General features: G+C 37.9%; 1 protein-coding gene across 4 annotated transcripts in view; it reads left to right on the top strand.

Moving 5' to 3' along the window:
* LAMA2 (laminin subunit alpha 2) overlaps nt 1–18502 on the top strand; it is a 336473-nt gene that overhangs the window by 312127 nt on the left and 5844 nt on the right. For all 4 annotated transcript variants that reach the window (XM_086877039.1, XM_086877040.1, XM_086877041.1 and 1 more), the window contains 7 exons: nt 2219–2437; nt 3796–3944; nt 6780–6956; nt 7742–7955; nt 12447–12559; nt 14030–14219; nt 16593–16748. In XM_086877039.1, the coding sequence (XP_086733165.1) occupies nt 2219–2437; nt 3796–3944; nt 6780–6956; nt 7742–7955; nt 12447–12559; nt 14030–14219; nt 16593–16748 (1218 nt within the window). The remainder of the gene's footprint in view (nt 1–2218; nt 2438–3795; nt 3945–6779; nt 6957–7741; nt 7956–12446; nt 12560–14029; nt 14220–16592; nt 16749–18502) is intronic.

The following is an 18502-nucleotide window of genomic DNA, read 5'->3' on the forward strand; positions in this document are numbered from 1 at the left end:
AATGTTTATAAATGTTTTCTGGATTCTGATTTTATGGCATAGTAAATTAACTGTATATGGTATATTCCTTCCTTAGATAGGAATCTAACCTTAAAATCCAAGCAGTTATGTTTAAGAGAAAGAAAGATGAGTAAGTCTGATCAGCAAGGAGATAACTTTTTCAGATCCTGGCTTCTTAGAGAGTATCTCTGGCCACTTGTGATATTCCTATCCCTAAAAGGTAGGATTTTCTGAACTGCTTAGCAGTGATGTAGCTTTGTTTCAGCTGACTGAAATGCTAATTATTTGGGTTAATGAGGATAGGCACTGACAACACTGCAAAAACAAAATAAAACCCTGATGCACATAAAATCCAAGGATTTCATTTTTTTAAAAAAATTGTTATTATAAAGTCATTCATTACATAAAACCTCATGTATGAATACTTACTGTCATGAGCTACCAGTGAGCTGGAAAGCACATTTCTTACTGATCACTAAGAATGTGCAAAACTGGTGTTGTTATTTTAACTTTAAATGCATCTATTTTCAGTTGTTGCTGCTTGCAATTAACAGCCTTTCAGTGCATATGGATTTCATGGAATCTGATCTGATCTGAAATTTGGGAGAGAATTTAGTAATTTTCCATGGAAAATGTAAAAAAAAATACTTTTGTATAAAAAATCCTTCCACTGCCATTTGTGTCCCAGTTAATAGTTTGTATTTCTTCCCTGGAAGAAATACAATCTCTAGTATTTAAGATAGTTTTGCTAGCAGGTGGAAGATATCCATCAGATACCATATATACCATATATCTGATATTTCATATCAGATACCATTATAGTAAGTACAAATGAGTTGTTAATACAATGCTCTCCAAATATTTTTTTTTTTCCTACAAAACATTGAAACTTTACTTTGAACGGCAACTGGAACTTGGCTGGGCCAAAATGAAGGCAAGGGCCCTATTTTGCTGTTTTTATCCATTGTACGTTTGGCCTTCATCAGAGCAAAAATGTACACAACAGTAGGACTCTCAGACAGGATATTAGACCAGATTTGTTATGAGATCCATATTTTCAAGTTTGTGGTAAAGCTAAATTGTAAACAAGCAGATTGTTCAAATGCTTTTAAATCTTACAGATTTTGCTTCAGTAAAAATTGGATAGAGAGGTTCTTATTTGTTTTGATTTATAGTATATTCTTTCTGGAACAGGAAAGAAGGATAGTTGTGTTCATTTTCTTCTGTTGCTATGAATCTTAGAAAGTACTTTGCCTTTCACATTATTTTGTAACACTTGAGGTTTCAGAGTATGAAATCTAATTGGATTAACCCTTTTGTTGGGGAAATAAATAAAATATTCTAATTGTACAAAACAAGACGTAAGAAAATTAAAAAGAAGTGAAGCAAAAGTAAAGGATAAAGACTGGGTATGTGTGCAATCATTTAAATGTCCTCAGATTTTAGAGAAAGGTGAGCACCAGCAGCACTGATTTTATCTGGTATGATTTTTTATCTTTAGAACTGAAAACAGTTCTACTGTACTGAATAAATGGTGAGCTAGTTCAGAAAAGTCACTGTTTCTATAGATTGGTCTTCCACATCTGGAAGAACACATGAATTGGCAGCAAAGACAGAAAATCTTTGGGAGTATTCAGTGATTTATTATTTGATGATATATTCTACTCTTTAAATTTTGTTAATGCCTATCAATGTCTGAAGAGCTGGGCCACATACCCCAAGTGCTTTGTTTATGACTGAGTTACCAAGAAAGCAGTGGTGCTTAGTGATGTCATGAAAATTAATGAAAAGTATTTTCTCAGCACATCTGACAAATAATATGATCTAGTTTATGTATATACTGGGTTTTATTACCTATTGTATAGATTCAAAAGCAAAGTCCAACTGTATTAACTCAATGAAAAGCACATATATAAAATAAAAATAACCTTGAGCAATTATTTTTAATCCAAGAGGATATATCGACATAAAACTGGAACTTTGCCTTCCTGTAAGATAGGATTCCACAAATACAGTAATGCTGCCAGATGTAAACAGATGCAAACAGTGTTTGCAGAACACTTTGAGTAGATTGCTAAGTGTTTATTATTATTCTTTCCATCGTCTCACACTAGTTATATTTATCTTGTTTATTATTTTAGTTCAGAAATCTTCCTGTGCATTCATAATCTTGCTTTTACTTGTACTAATGTACTTCCCTGTCCTCTCCTTCCTACAGAACATTCATACAGTCAGCTTCTCCAAGCCAGGTTTTGTGGAACTGCAGCCAGTCTCCTTTGACGTGGGCACAGAAATCAATCTGTCCTTCAGCACCAGGAATGAGTCTGGGATCATCTTGTTTGGCACAAGTGGCACAATTGTCCTCCCCAGGAGAAAGCGCAGGCACTCTGCAAGGAAAGCTGCTCCTCTAAGGAGAAAGCGCAGGCAGACAGGACAGGTGAGATGAACCTGGCAAAGGATTTTAAAACCCCCCACAATTCTGCTGAAATGCCACAGTTTGTTTCAAAACACTGTCAGGTGTTTATGCTTAAGGTAAAATTCAGTTATTTGGAAAAAATTATTTCTAGTGTTATCCTTTATCTGATGAAAAATCTAATAGAAGCTGAATTATACTTTTTTTTTGGTCCTAGATAAATTGTTTCTTTTACAGATTTACAGTCATGTATCCATTGCTTGTTGCTAAGCAGCAGATTTGGTTTTCTATTATATTCCATGTTGGGTTTTTTAATGAAACCCAAATATTAAAAAATACTGTTCTTCACTCATTTTGAGAACTACTTATTTACTATTAATGCTTGGAAACTCTCAATCCTGTTCATAGAGACATAAATGAGGATTATTTCCTGAGAAAGAAGGATAGTTTTGCTGAGACCAAAAGGAGGAAAAAAAAAAAAAAAGGCTGGTGAACACAGTGAAGATTTGCCCCTTGTTTGGCATCACTGACATGGAATTTAAGACTTGGAGTGCTCTGGCTTCTCCTTCTCTTTCCTAAAATACAAATTTGCTGTATTAGTCCAGAGTGTCTGAGTGACTGGCAAAAATGTGAATACTAGAAATTGTTACAAATTATTCAAGTTTTTATTAAATCTTGATTAAAATCCTGACAGACAGACACACTACAACAGCAATAAACAGAATGTGTTGATGCACTCTTTGTTCAGGACTTCTGGGAAGTGATATTTCATTATTCTCCTTTCTGCCTGTTTTGGAAGAGAGCTCTTGGTGACCTGGAGTAACACACTCCTGGGACAGCACATTGTAATGGCTCACCTGGATGACATTAACTTCAGGGTAGGGGCTCCTACCTGTCCCAGGTCTTTGGGTCACAGAAGGGAGCATGGGCACTTATTGCTATAGTAACTGGAGTTTAGATCCAGAAATTATGATACTGGTGCTGGAGTAACTATTGGCATGATTTGGCAGCCCTCCAGACACAAAACTCAAGCTGAGATCAGTGCACTTCAGGGCTCGATGAGTTTAAGAGCAGGTCTTGTAACAACAAAAAATCAGAAGAATTGGAGGTTAGAAGTCTCCATCCATCCCTGAAAATAGATAGAGTTAAATCTTCTGTTGATGTTTTCCTGCATGACCTCGTTTTACCCCTTCCTCATTATAAAAATGCCAGAGTCTGAGTGTAGCAGCAGCAGCAGCGCTGAAACAGCAGTGTCTTGTCTGTGGTGAGCACATTAATGCCAGTGTAAGACAGCAAAACCTACACACTAAATGTAAAACTAAGGTAAATAATTTCTATCCAAATGTAACTTATCTTTCCACTCCAACATATACACCTTGCAGGCCTACTATGCTGTGTTCCTGAACAGAGGTCGGCTGGAAGTGCACATCTCCACTGGGATCCGGGATCCCCACAGAATCACCATCAGACCAGAGGCTGGCGAGTTTCACGATGGCAGAGCGCATTCCATCCGGATAGAACGAGCTAGAGGGTAACAAACACCTACAAGTGCTACAGAACACACAGCACAGCTAATTCAACAAAGCAAATGTATTAATGGCTTTGGCAATCCATGTAAATGCCTCTTCTGAGACAAAAAAAAAAATTAGTTTCATTCCATCATTGTCCAAAACTTCTTAGAAATAAGTTTCTGATAGTCCTTATTGTTCTGAAGAGATGGGTTTACTTGCCTTCATAGGCTACCAGGTTGTTTCTCCTGAGACTTGTGTTTTCCTGAACTAGCATCTTTAGCCACTTTGCAAATATATTTTACCAAAGAATCTGAGGGTGAGAAGTTCTGCTGTGGTGCAATAAATCTCCTTTTCAGGACATATAGAAAAATACCATTTTCAAAGGGTGCAAACTGCAGCAGCACAGCAGCCTGTAGCCTGTTTGAGATGCCATGTGCTGGACACAGTGGTGCCCAGCTAAATAGGGTAGAACAGTGAAAACACAGTCACACTTTTCTAATTGGAAAAGCCATCACAGACCTTCTCAGACCACGTTGTTTTACACTGAATTTCACTTGAATTCCTTTGCCCTTTCATTTAAAACTTTTAAAACGCATTTTAAAACTTTCTTATTACACTTCACCATTCAGAAAGGGATTAGAAACAGCTCTACTGTGGTGTGTAGGACTAAGGCAGCCAATAATATTTACAGCCTGGAATAGCCCTTGTTCCAAGCAGGGTTTATTATGGACATTTGAACATACAAATGTGTACATCTGTACTGACATTTGTTGGATTAGGGCACTATGCACAATGTTCTGTGTTGTTAAAAGAAATCAGAAAGAAGATCTGAATCCAGCATGTTACAAAAGGCACTTATCCACTTCACCCTCTTACCCCAACAACATTGCAGCCTTCTTGACCAGCCATCCCTGTCTAGTCCCCAGGTGCCCTTCTGCTCCCTCTGTAATTTGCTTTCCTTTCTGTATAATTTTCTGACTGAATTTCTATTGTATTGTTAAAAAATCTCTCATAAATAATGCTGCCAGTCAATAAGTCTCCTCTACTTTGATGACTAGGTCAAAGTCAAACCGTAAATGCTTTGGAAGGAAAAGTTATTTTGGAAACGGATGACTGAATTTTGTGATACATTTTATGCCCCTGTGACAGAACACAAATATGCAGATGATAATAAAAAGCTCTAAACAACAAAGTAAATTCTTTTATGCAGTGCTATAAGGACTACAGTAGCTTGACCTCATAAGGGTACATGTGAGAGTACATCAAGGCAAAATTGCTGTACAATGCCATCCAGTGATGGTGCTTGTTCAGATGAGACCTCTGTGTTTTCAAAGCAGCTTTGTTACAAAACAAATTGCCTGAACTCTGAAGTTTCTGTAACCTGAAATGGATGTGAAAAGACATAAATTAAGATTAACCCTTCCTATGCTCATCATGAACTCAAGCTTTATTTTTTTTAATGTGAGGAACACCCTGTAAGAACTCTGCAGAGAGTTAATTGTCCATAATTATAATTTATGATATATGAATAATATGGTATATTATGATTATAATGTAATTATGAAAATTATATTGTTGAAGACTAATGTATATCATTGCATGCTTCTGCTTAGACACAAAATGTTTGCATGATTAGCCATGGCTAAGATGCAGCAGCACAAAGGATAACTTGAGTATTGACAATCTGACATCCCTATGCTTCCTCTGAAGGCAGAGAAGGGAAATGTCCTCTCTGGGACAATTCATGGAACCTGAATTAGTCTTTTTCTCTGAACTGCCTCCAGAGAAATCTCCCTCCTTCTGTTTCCACTGCTGAAGGGACTGGGAGATATCATAGGGATTGTCCTGAAAGATAAGTCTTTTAATAACTGCCTTCTCTAACCCTTTGAAAAATTAGTCACATTTCTTGCTCTGCAGCTTTCAAAACCAAATTAATTCATCAAAACTATGAGGAAACTGGACAATTTACACATAGTACAGCACTTACATAATTCAGGTGCTTGAGTCACTGTCTAGTTCTGTCTAGAATGTGTGTAAATAACAAAGCCAAGCATTTTGTATTTGAAAATTTTCGATAAGAATTTTCAATATTTGTTTGCTTGCATTGTAATTATAGTTAAGAAAGAATATCAGAGTTTAATATAATTTTGTGGTTGATAAAAGGGAATTTATTTCCCAGAAACTAATTAGTCAGCCAGTGGTGCTGCAGAGACTCCTACCTTCCTCTCTTCAGCCTTAACAATATCCATGGGACTGCTTTGTGTTTTGCTTGTACCGTGTGAAATACCCATTGGAATGAATTATAGCACCTGTATCAGTACATGGTGAGCAATCAGCAATTTTTCTGCTCTGCCACCTCCCCCAGAAAAAGCTATGAGATCTTTAAAAAGAGTACCATATGTCTACCATTGATCCTGCAGTCAGAGCAGTCTGGTTGTGCCCCAGCAAGAAGATAATAAGGAAATAGGGAGTCCAAACAAAATGTGACCCCTTGCTGTTCCCATCCTGCTGAGCTCTAGATGATTATATCTACCATCACAGCACAGCCAGCTCAGCCCTTACTGTGTCAGTATTGCCACACCACAAACCACTTCTTCCTATGCAGCCACAGTCTGACATTATCACCCCTCCACAGCACAGGTCTGCCTGGCTTTGTCAAACAACTACCAAGGAAACACAGCAGCAGCTGAAACCCCTCTAGTGGTTAATATGCATTTAATGTGAGCTGCCGTAATTTGAGTTGCTCATTGTTACAGCTGGTGTAGGAGTAAACGGGGCTTGCAGAGGGGTGATTTCAATACAAGCAACAAACAGTGTAAAATGCTTATTTCTTTGCTTTCAAATCTTTTCCACAGGATGTTCAGTGTTCAAGTTGATGAAGACAAAGTCCAGACTCAGAGGTTGCCATCAGACCTGCCCATCTCTGTTAAGAAACTCTTTGTGGGGGGTACTTCTTCTCAGTTTCAGATTGCACCTCTCAGAAACATACCACCATTTGAGGGCTGTATATGGAATCTTGTCATTAATGCCATGTAAGTCTCAATGATGCCAACGTCCAGTTAATGAACTCTGGTTAAACTGCCTTGGTTGCCAGGAGAAAGTTCATTGTTGTGATAAATCACGCTAGCAGCAAATCCTAGAATATGATCTGTTTTCTTTATATGCCATTCCTTTTTTTGTCTACAGTATATGCTCCACAGGCTATGCAATTAATGAGCTATATAACAGACAAGCCAACACTGTCTGTTTATCCATGAAATCAGAGAAATTCAGCAGTAAGATGTGTGTCAGCGATAGGTATTTATGGTGTACTATAACACTTTATTTTAGGTAAGGGTGACTTCCAAGAGAAGTCAAAATTCTGAGAACCATCATGGGAATCAATTTACTTTGCGGAAAGTGCAGTAATCTGGAAGGAACATTTGAGAAAAAGGAAAGACAATGGTGAATAAAATAAAACCTCTATAGAAAGTTTCCATCTAAATCTTTTTTCATATATCTGAAGTACCTAAATTAGGATTTTATCACTCTACATCAGAGGAAATGACTTCTCTGCAATACTATTGAAACTACGTAGGCCTGTAAAGTTTGCCAAAGCAGATGCCTGTCTCTGCACTGACCTGTAGGAAGAAAAGCCAATGTCATTGTCACCTCTAATTGTCTTGCTTCTGTACCTGTATTTACCTGTATAGCGTGGGATCAGTCCTGGCTTTTGTGTCCTGTGAAATTACACTGCAGCATATAGTTGTTTTCAATTAATGGTGGTAAAAAGGCAGAAAAGCTAATAACAGACATCACTCTTCTCGTGTGTTCTCAGCCCCATGGACTTTGCTCAGCCCGTGTCCTTTGAAAATGCAGATATTGGCCGATGTCCCACACTAGAACCAGAAGTTAGGCAACCTGAGGATGAAGATAAACCAACCCGTGCAACAGTTCTGGTCCAACCTGAACCAGACACTAATGGGGAGAAAGAAGGGCCAAGAATCCCTCCTGCTTCTCCTCCTCCAACACCATCTCTATTGGCAGCGCTTGTAAGTATAAATCACTTCAGTCAGATAGAGTTTGAAAAGTTTTTTTTTCCTGGCAAAATTGAAATCAAGAATAGTGAAGCATTTTGCCACAAAATAGTAACAATTCAGCGTGATACTGTAAATGGAACACCTTGTTGTAGGTCAGTAGAACCTGTGGATAATGGAAAACTGGCTGATATAATTTGCTTCGATTATCACATCAGTAATTTAAAGAATGATATAGCTTTAGAATATCTTTGGCTTGCATGCTTAACAGTAAACCCTTACACTTCAGGATGTAAGCCAAGCAATATTCGCTTCGGGTTGGAAAGGAAATTTTCCCATGGGAAATCCATTTAATTACGATATTTCTTGTGCTGTTCTCTGATGCACATGATAACAGTCATGTCAGTGACAGGATGAAGAAAAAGATAAACCAGGAGGCCTATTTGATATAGCAATTCCTCCACTGCTATTTTATAACCTTAGTCTGGGGAATTACAAAATGAAACCCCAGTCACTGCTAAATTGAGCTCAACTGTTACTAGAAATAAACAACTAGATAGTGGCAAGCAGTCTTATACAACAAAATTTAAGGAAGAAACTCCTTGTCTCACAAGTGGAGTAGTTTTATAAGTTAATGCAACATTTTACTGTTCACAAAAAATGTTTATACATCTGAATAGTAAAATGCATAATGCATACACTGGAAGATACTTTTGAGGGGAAAAATTATTTGTATTTTGTTAGACCTGAATGCAACCACTAGGTTTATGCAGGCTATAGTTTAGTATGAGTGAGGTTTCAAAATGGTGTGAGAAGACTGCACATTCCCCAGTCTTTTTTTTTTTTTTTTTGCACGTTGGAATTTACAGTTCAATACTAAGATGGTTTAGAGAAGTTAAGAACTGAAATTCTATTTGAGATACGTGACCACTTTTGTTGGCCAGGTAGATATGGCACAGCTTTACCTAGAAGGGTTTGTCAGGTGCTACTGAGATCTCCACATCATGTGCATGGAAGTGGGAGCCTTGGTTTCAAGGTGGGCAAGCTCCATCTCGGTCATCAGCGTGCCCCAAGCCCCGCAGATACAAACCCAGCCTCTCCATGCTCTAGGGCAGCGGCTGTCATTCGTTCCCAGAAGGTGGGGTAGTTGTAGCACCAGGGCTCCAACACAGCTTTTCTGTTTGGAGTTCAAAGCAAATTTGCAGTGCACTAAGGCTACTATAGAAAGATAAGGAGCCAGGCAACAAGGTAAAAAGGATTATCCATTTTAATACTCACTGTTGTGAAGGAATGCAGTTGCAGTACCCCTGGATCAAGCCTTAAAAACAAAACAAAGAAACAAACCACAGAAAAGCACGAAAGAGCAGGTGCACATTCCTAATTGTATAAACACTAACTTTTAAAAGAGCAAAATTGAGAGGAATAGATCTACTCATTAATATCAGAAACTAGTCCCATTCCAGCTAGGTGAGTTTTGTATATCACATATCTAGAGCAATGATAACTTAAAACAGGCATTCAAAATAAAAATCTAAATAAAACACCATTACTCCACTCCTCTCTTGGAAATAGTAAAACTGTTTTAGTATGCTGAAGATTTGAAAATATTTTAAATAAGGCAAACTTTTGGATAACTGTTACATTCATATTAGTGAGTTCTTCAAAGTATTTTTAAGGGGACTGTTGCAAAAAAGTAACTACAGTCTGGTATTGAGGTAACACTCGTATGAGGTGGTGCTCAATACAGCAGTAAAAGGTATTTTCACATAGAAGGCTTAAGTAAAGTATATGCTCTATTTAAGTACTTCTAGTACTTTTTTATCTACGTGCATCCATCTGCATGTAAAAGGGGATGGCAGCTGAATCCCAAACAAGGAAAAAACCTACTCTCCACGAAATACAAGGCAAGATCCATAAGTAGGACAGTCAGGAAATACACCAGCCACCAGTCTGCTGCTGCTTGATGTGAATGCCAGAACGTTCTGGCATTACCCAACACGGGGGAGCTGCTGCTTCTGCCTCACGTTATTCCCTGCTTCTCAGGGCTCGCTTGCCGCTGAAACGAAGAGCGCCAGCCTTACTTCTGCCTTTGACTCCATGACGGTACCTCCCACTTTGGATCCATGCATTTCTGCATTGTGCTATTAACAGTATCCAGTAAACTGTGGGGACTGATTCAGTGCTTTTTCTACTAATTGCTTTCTTTGTAATTACTAATACAGCAAATGAGGATATGGAGAATGTGTGACAGTCCACCTGTGGCCTTTTCCGTTCTTCATTTCACTGCCGTACACACCAAACTTCTTAACCTACCAGTCAAGTCCTTGACATCTTATAAGACTGAAGTAAAGTGCAGCTGAGGAGTTCAGTCTCTCATGTAATATGGGAGATTATTAAGCAGCCAGGACACATTACTCAAAAAAGGAAAGCTGAGACACTTTAATACAGGCTGGTGACCCATGCTTAGAGCACAGTGTTGTGAAAGCTGTAATGCAGTTTGTCCTTAGGTAAAATAAAAGTGGACACAGGCTTTTGAATAAAATATGGACTTTTTTTAAACATGCCCTACTGATTTTTTTTTTTCCTTTTGCTGACTTTTCCACATCAGCCTAATGAATGCTTACTATTATAAGTAGTTATTAGTAAATAATCAGTGCATGCTATGATTCCAATGACCTTGGAATTGGTGGGATTGGTGCACTCTCCCACAATCCTTGCCCTTTCTTACAGTCACAGTGCTGGAATGAAGAAAAACTGCAGTGTTTATTGATGCTGGTGAGCAGCTTGTGTCAGGGTCAGACCCTTTACTAACACATACCAGCCTAGGATTAAATTTACTGTCAGAGTATATTCTTTTACTGTGTAAAATGTAAAAGCATGACAGAAAAGGGTGTGTGGTACTTTCCAGTACCAGTTGTTATTCCCTATCTTCAAATTTTATCAAGCTCAAATGTAATTGAAGGTATTATATGCATAGTATTTTCATTAATTTAGTTAGACTTCTAGATAAGTCTTAAAAGCTTAAAATAATTCAAAATTGTATGCTGCATTATGGGAATATTATTTTTTATTATTATTTTTGATGATCACTGGAAGACTGGTATCGTACATTCATAACTTTGCTTGTTCCTGGAGAATTTTCTCTGTTTTTTCCCTCCATTGCATATGGGTGTATCAATTGTTCTTGTCATAATGCATGGTGTTCTACTCTGTCATGTTCAAACCAGAGCATTTACTATGCAAACCTCTATTTTAGGGGTGTTCTACACTGTTATGAAGATCTTTATGATGTGTGAAAGCAAAAAATATTACTGAAAAACTGAGTGAGAGAGGGAAATAAATTTCCTCTTTGCAGTTGAAATCTCAGGGCTTAAGTCACTCATGACATTTTCAAAATGTTTCAGAGAAAGAACTCTGTCAGAAAGGCACTGCACCTTGTTCTCTGCAGGTCCCTGCTGAGTCAGGGCTCAAATAAGAGACTGTCACCAATCCAAAATGATAGCAGTCACAGTGCTTAAAAACAGAGCTTGCAGCTATCAAAGTTTGTTTCTTTCCCAGCGGTATTGTCTGATATTTTGTTGAGTTAGATCCTTTGAGCGGTTTCCTCACAATACTCTCAGTGGGAGACAAAAGCCAGACATGAGTAGAAGCTGGTAATTACCATGGTCTCATGTTGCCCCAGGCACCCCTATACAAGAGCTTTAGGACCAGAGCTTAAAAGACCTGGGGAAATTAAAACAAGAAAATTATAGTGGACAGAAGATATTTTACCTTGCATTGTCACACCACTTCAAGATTAATTGAAGTGGAACTACAGGGAGGGGTTTCTTTCTTTACAACCTGGGTAATGTCTCTACATTTTACAGCTGGGGGATGTCAACAGCTGTTACATCTATCCATCAGTTATTCGGATTCCCTGATTGTTTGTGGGGGCCTTTCAACAGCACCGGGGGATGGGAGGGGGAACAACAGCACATTAAGCAAAGAGTACAGTTGTAAAGCAATATAAAGAAGTAAAATGAAGGACTCATTGACAGCTGCAAGATCTGAAACTACTTTTAACTCATTATTTTTTAGGTGACTGGATTTCAAGTTGACAACAAAGCATCCCTTTAAAACTTAAATCTTGTTTCATTTCTGTAAGAGGGCATCCTACTGTGTAGAACTCAGTTCTGTGTGAACTTAGAGTACACTGAACTGCCTGGAAATCACTTAAGACTCTTGTAAATGTCCACTGTGAAAGCATGAAAGCAGCAATGTTCTTATATTGCTTTTATTTGCTTTTACAACCAGTTTAATGAGCTCTGCTTTTACACCAAGTTCCTGTCATACTGGTTTATAACTTTAGCTGGTGTGATGAGATGTCAGCCTGCTGGAAAATTGCAGGGCCACTCTCTAGACTAGGTACAATACTCTCAGTCCTGAGCAGCTGGGAGACTCCCAGCATATGCACAGCTGAGACAGATACAAAATATGAAGTTTGTATGATTGCTGTATATTTTGCAGGATTCCTGTGCTGCTGACACAGAACCAGCCATTTTAGAAGGTGGCAAGCAGTTTGGTCTTTCAAGGAACAGCCACATTGCAGTTGCATTTGATGACACAAAAGTGAAAAACAGGTATGTTGTTTATTTCATCAATGAGTTTTGATGGAATAGTGTCAAAATAAAATGCCCCTCCTAAGTCTCTCAAAGGTATCTTCCAAAACTATGGACATAGTCTGAAAAGATCACATGCCATGAATAATTAATTTCATTAAGCAAATCTAAAAAAGCATTAAACCATGAAATGTAGGCAATTAGGCCCACCTAAATAGCTCTCACAAAAACAATTTACCTCTTTGTTTGTAAAGGTTTGGGCACACACAGATCCCAGACTGATTTGCTAAAAACCAAACAGAGTAATGGAACCAATTTGTGCAACTGACTGCAAAGATGGCTTTTTCAGAGGAAAATAAAAACTAACTGTTCAGTAACTTGACAGTTTCTTGTAATAAGAAGAACTTCTTTCCCCTTTCCTCCAATAGTTAAGATCAATCTTACACAGTAAACAGGAAGAATAACATTACTACCCCAAAATATAACTCTATATACATATAGCTGTAGACATGCAAAGGAATTCCATGAACTGTTTATAAAAATGCATCTTTTTTTCAATGGATTTGTGAAGCTAGAACTTGTTAGTTGTTTATTTTTGCTCTGTACGCACATGGTCATTAACAAATGTGCCGTATCACAGCACTAAGCAATTTTGCTGCTTATAGTTTCCAAATCCATTAGCCTCACACTCATTTATCCCTATAAAGATGTTGTACCACATATGCTAATTTTAGAAAACTAGGAATGATCCTGGACTGATCATTTTCATGCAGTGATTTTTCATTTACATTATCAGCTGCTTTCAGGTACTGACTTTGCAGCTCAGCTTCAGCAAGGTTAGTGATATGTTGCCAGTACAACTTTAGCATTAGAAAATATAAATAATTTCTTTGCAGCTTCTTTGCTGAAGAGGAAGTTCTCAACATTACCATTCTGTCCAAAGGGTCATTAGGTTTGCTCAGACACAGCCTCATTTTCTCTTGGGAGAGAACAGAATAAGTGTTTTATATCCTCATTGTAAACTCTTCTGTCTGCATCTTTAAAAGTTTTGCAACCTTTCTTCAGGCAATACAACTCATTAGAAACTCAACATTTGCCAGCTGTCACTACAGCTCTCTCCTCTTTGCGAGCATTATGTGTGTGGATGATGGATAATGCTGCTGGAATTTTACAAGTGCTGGGATTTTCTAGCTGCTACAGCTGCAGCTGAGAATTACATCTCGAAATTCTATGCCAAGATTGTAGTTTTGTATCTCCATAGCAAAGGAACTAATGAATGCTCACATGTCAGGGATCAGACACGTGTGAAATGTAATTTGCATATAACCAAATTATTTTTCTTGAATTCTACTGGACAAGTAAAATTTGCCACTAGCTGTACAAAACTTTTTTTTAGAAAAAACACAAAAAGGTAAAGCAGATGAATTTGTCTAGTGCCTGACTCCAAATATCTTTTCCTTTCTTACTGTTTCTTGTTTGTTTGATTTCTAGGCTTACAATTGAATTTGAAGTCCGAACAACAGCTGATTCTGGCTTGCTGTTTTATATGGCCCGCATCAACCACGCTGATTTCGCTACAGTTCAAATAAAGAATGGTCTGCCTTACTTCAGTTATGATCTAGGGAGTGGAAACACCAGCACAGTGATTTCCAGCAAAATAAATGATGGCCAGTGGCACCAGGTATAATAGTTAGTCTCTAATTCTAAATCATTCTTTGTAATGGTAAGAAGGAACTTTGTTTTGCCTTGAGATATTTGCAAAATGTAGTCCACACAAGCCAAAATTTACAACTAGTATTTTCTGGGGGGGAAAAAATAATCTAGCAAAATTTGTGTCAGATGCACTGGTATATAGAAATTTATCCTTCAGGAAAAAAGTATTTCTGAACATATTTAAAATATGTGCCATATATAGTAGGGAACTAAAGAAAATGTTCCTGCTTAATAGGGCTCATGTGAGTATCAACTCATGATGATGGAATACATCATTAAAGACCAGTTGTTTCTACATTAATAATGTCATTGTTAAGCCAGAGTGCAGAGAACAAAAAAAAAAAAAAAAAAAAAAGAAGAAAAAGAAATAACATGTAAGTAAACCTGCCCTGGATCATTAATTCAATAGGGAATAAATATGATATTCATGGATGTATTTGGCAGTGACTTTATGAGAGGAAGCATTATATGCAATGCCTGTGGCATTTGGATGCTAAGAGAAGGAATGATATCACAACCATGAAATTTCCTACTTACTGGGCAAAGGACAGCAGACACACAGTATATTCATTAGGTGACGTGCTGGAAGGCACCATTACAGACAGAGAAGCAAAGTATACATGTGACTGTGGGTTGAATTTATATGCTGTAAGTTACACTGAATTTTGTACAGATATTTCGAAATTCAGCATCCACATCTTAGCCCCAAATGAGAAAAAAACCTAATTGCATTTTCTCTTACACTTTAATGGCCTCATTTCTACTCTGTTCTCCAGGAATTTTATTTTCATGAGATTTTTAGTCATGAACTTTTTGATGATAGCAACTGCTCTACACCAAAATATTTCATACAGGGGAAAAAAATGAAGCTGTAGTTATCATTTATCTCTTTCATATAATGCCTGGGAGCACTGGCAGCAGACCAAGGTCCCATTCTGCTACTCCCTCTGTACACTCAAAGAGATGCTTTTGCTTCTTTAGCCATTTTCTCTTTATTCTAAGAGAGCTAAGTAGAACATATATTTCTTAATGGAAGATTGTGCTCTTTGGGCCTATAGCTTCACACTCGACAAGAGAGAGTCCCTTTTTCCAGAACCTGTTTCTGCAGCGGAGAATGCAGACAAAGCCACAGTTCCCAAAAAGCAAAAAAAATTTTGAGAAGCAGGAGGAGGGAAGGCAACGCTTTTAGGAAAAGGCCACAGTCTTTGTTTCTGATAAAGCAGTGGATTCTTCTTAAAACAATCCTTTTAGGGACAACCTTTTCTCCATTTGGAATGATTTAGGTTGAAAACATTTCCAATAGTCCGACAGAAGCCACTCATCGCTGCTGCTATCCTGCTATCTGTTCAGGTCCTCTGTAAGAATGTCTGTCCCTAGTTCCTGTCTCACTCACCTAATCTCCCCTCTGCCCAAGGTGTAGTTACCCATCTTAAATTTACAGCTGCCTGTAAACACCAGGCTGAGGCACTCACCTTCAGGCCATCCTTGTCAGTGTTCAGTCATTCCCACTGCATGATAGATAGGCTGCCACACTGGAGCAGTAGCAGCGTGTTAAAGAAAAGCCAAAAAAATGCTGTTTGTCTCTGTTTGCTATTCTGGTGAGCCAACTACTATGCTGTTTAGAAATCTGCTAACATGCATGATGCATTTTGCATTTATTCCTTTTTATGCAGAGCCATTATTATAATGAGTTGTAGAGATTTCAATATAAGCTTTTAGAAAGACAGTGGCCTAGAATTTCCTCAGGTCTTCAGCAACTGCACTCCCTCTGTGCAATTTGCAGTCCATTTGTCTGAGCAGAAACCACAATACCAACAGAACATAGTTGGTATTATATTTACTCTAGCATGAACTATGATCTGAGGCATGTCCAAGCTACTGGAATCATAAACTCAATATTTTCTGCAAACATGTGCTGCTATAAAGATTTGCAACCAGTGACATAAAATTCAGTATTTATTCTGAAGTATTTATCTATTCTCAGTACTTAAAATTGCTGTCTGATTCCAGGAAAAATAATACTGTGCTGTGCCTGTTATAACATAACAATGAAGCATTTTAAAGGAATCTCAAGACTTGCAGTAATTCTAGTAAATAATCGTCATGATACCTCCTGACCCAGATGCAAATAATACACAGTCAGATGTTGGCACAAAACATTGCTCAGGAGCTTTGTTCCATAAGTGTTATCCATAGCTGCTGCCATGGTACTTCTGTAATCACTCCTACTACTTTCTTGTGTATTCTTACATATTTTGGACTGTAAGACTAGTTACAACTTGAAAATGCTTGGCTGTCAGAAAACTATCTGTAATCATATCGCACTTTTGTGTCTTTCTAGATAAAAGTAAGTCGAATGAAGCAAGAAGGAAACCTCATGGTAGATGGAGTTTCCAACAGGACTGTGAGCCCCAAGAAGGCCGATATACTGGATGTTGTAGGAATGCTGTACGTGGGAGGATTGCCCATTAACTACACAACCAGGAGAATTGGTCCAGTAAGCGAATTTGTTTAAGTTATCTTACATGCCTTAAGTATGTTTTGATTGGTGCAAATGTCTTCCCAGTTTTGTTTTGTCTTGCTTTTCCCATCAGACTGCTGAAGAATATGGATAAAATGGACATTAGTGGAGGTGAACAATGTTCTGTTAGTGGAAAGATCTGACTCAGAATCCAGTTAATGCAAAAAAACCCCATTGAAATAGCAGAATTATTTACTGTCTTGGAAAAGCAGAAAGTTCCACACACTTGTATCCATTTGGATCACTGCACAGCATGAGTTCCTGAGTACCACTTGCCCTTTCTCTTGGCTGTAATTAATCTAGCAGCAAATGCCAATAAACAGTGAAAGAATCTCCTACAAGGAGCAGCAGAAGCCAAAATTACCCAGGACAAAGTATCCAGTAGTACTGTAATAATCAGTTTTGTGTTGCTATTACTAAAAGAGGAGAGAGTGTGTTTTGAAGGAAGGCCATGAAAATTCTGTTGTCCTCTTTCTGTTTCCAAATTAAATGTGCATATATCAATTTATTACTGTTTTGGTTCAAATGCCCAGCTTCCATGATAACATGGAAGATGGCAGAGAGCCCAGAGAAATAAATATCATTTTGTCCTAAATTTTGTAGATTTAACTAGGAGGACTGTATTCCATCACCCAGACCATTTACTGAACCTATCTACATAACTCCATGCCAGTCAGCTAAGTGATGTCCTTGTCCTTCCAACCTCCCAAGATAAATCAGTATCAGGATGGGAGAAAACCTCTTCCATGCTTTCTTTTGCTCTCTTTGAAGACAGTTCTTTCAAAGCAGAAGCCAGAACCTGAGTGAATTTAATTATAGTAAACAACAAATTCGGCACCTAGCACAGCACAATTCAGACACACAGAAAATGGAATGTCAGTAGGAGCTATGTCTGGGCTCATCCTGGGTAGATGCACAGAGTCCATAAAAAGCAGGCAAAACACAAATCTGGTAAGGAAACAAAATAGACTTCCAAAAAAGCTGTTCATGAGTAAATAGCATTATACTGAGATGTTTATGGAATGGAAAATACAAGTCCATGGACAGGCAAGAGTTCCCTTATTTGAGTGGACAAAATAAATACAGAAAAGACTGCATTTCTATACTGTTAATACTATTAATACATGGACTGCTTAAGTCCATGTAATAACTCATGGATAGGGAATGAAGGGGATGAGTAACCACTCTACATCTGAGAGTTATATTCCACAGAGAAAACTGACCTGTAAGATCATGATTCTTAGTAAATAATTGATTGTGCAGAAAGCCCAAATTGAGGCAAATCTAAGTCATTAGGATTTACCAAACCAGATCTGAGGCGCTGAAAACAAAAAGCAATACTTAACTACCCAGAACATATAATTCCTAGTACAATCAATTTATGCTCTTTCAATACATCTGCAATTTACAAATACTCATCTAAGGAGAAAGACAACACTAGGTCCTCACCTATTGCTATTTGTCAGAGGTAATGGAGGGAACCCATGCAGATAAATGGCTCAGTCTGGCAATAACAGTCATGTCAGGTCCTGACAATCTTATGTGCTTTGGGATTTAAATGAAGCTGTGACTTCAAATGTCATGTAAAAACCAATGTTTGCCTTCCAGTCATGCTCAGTAAAATACACTGTGATGTATGAGACAATGTTGTGCTGTAGCTTCATGTAGAGGCTCTGAAGCAAACCAAGTTGAAAGGATGTGTTACCTTAGTCAGGGCTTTCTTCTGTACA

The sequence above is a fragment of the Cyanistes caeruleus genome, chromosome 2 (genome assembly GCF_971803275.1).
Source record: "Cyanistes caeruleus chromosome 2, bCyaCae1.hap1.1, whole genome shotgun sequence".
Taxonomy (NCBI): Eukaryota; Metazoa; Chordata; class Aves; order Passeriformes; family Paridae; genus Cyanistes; species Cyanistes caeruleus.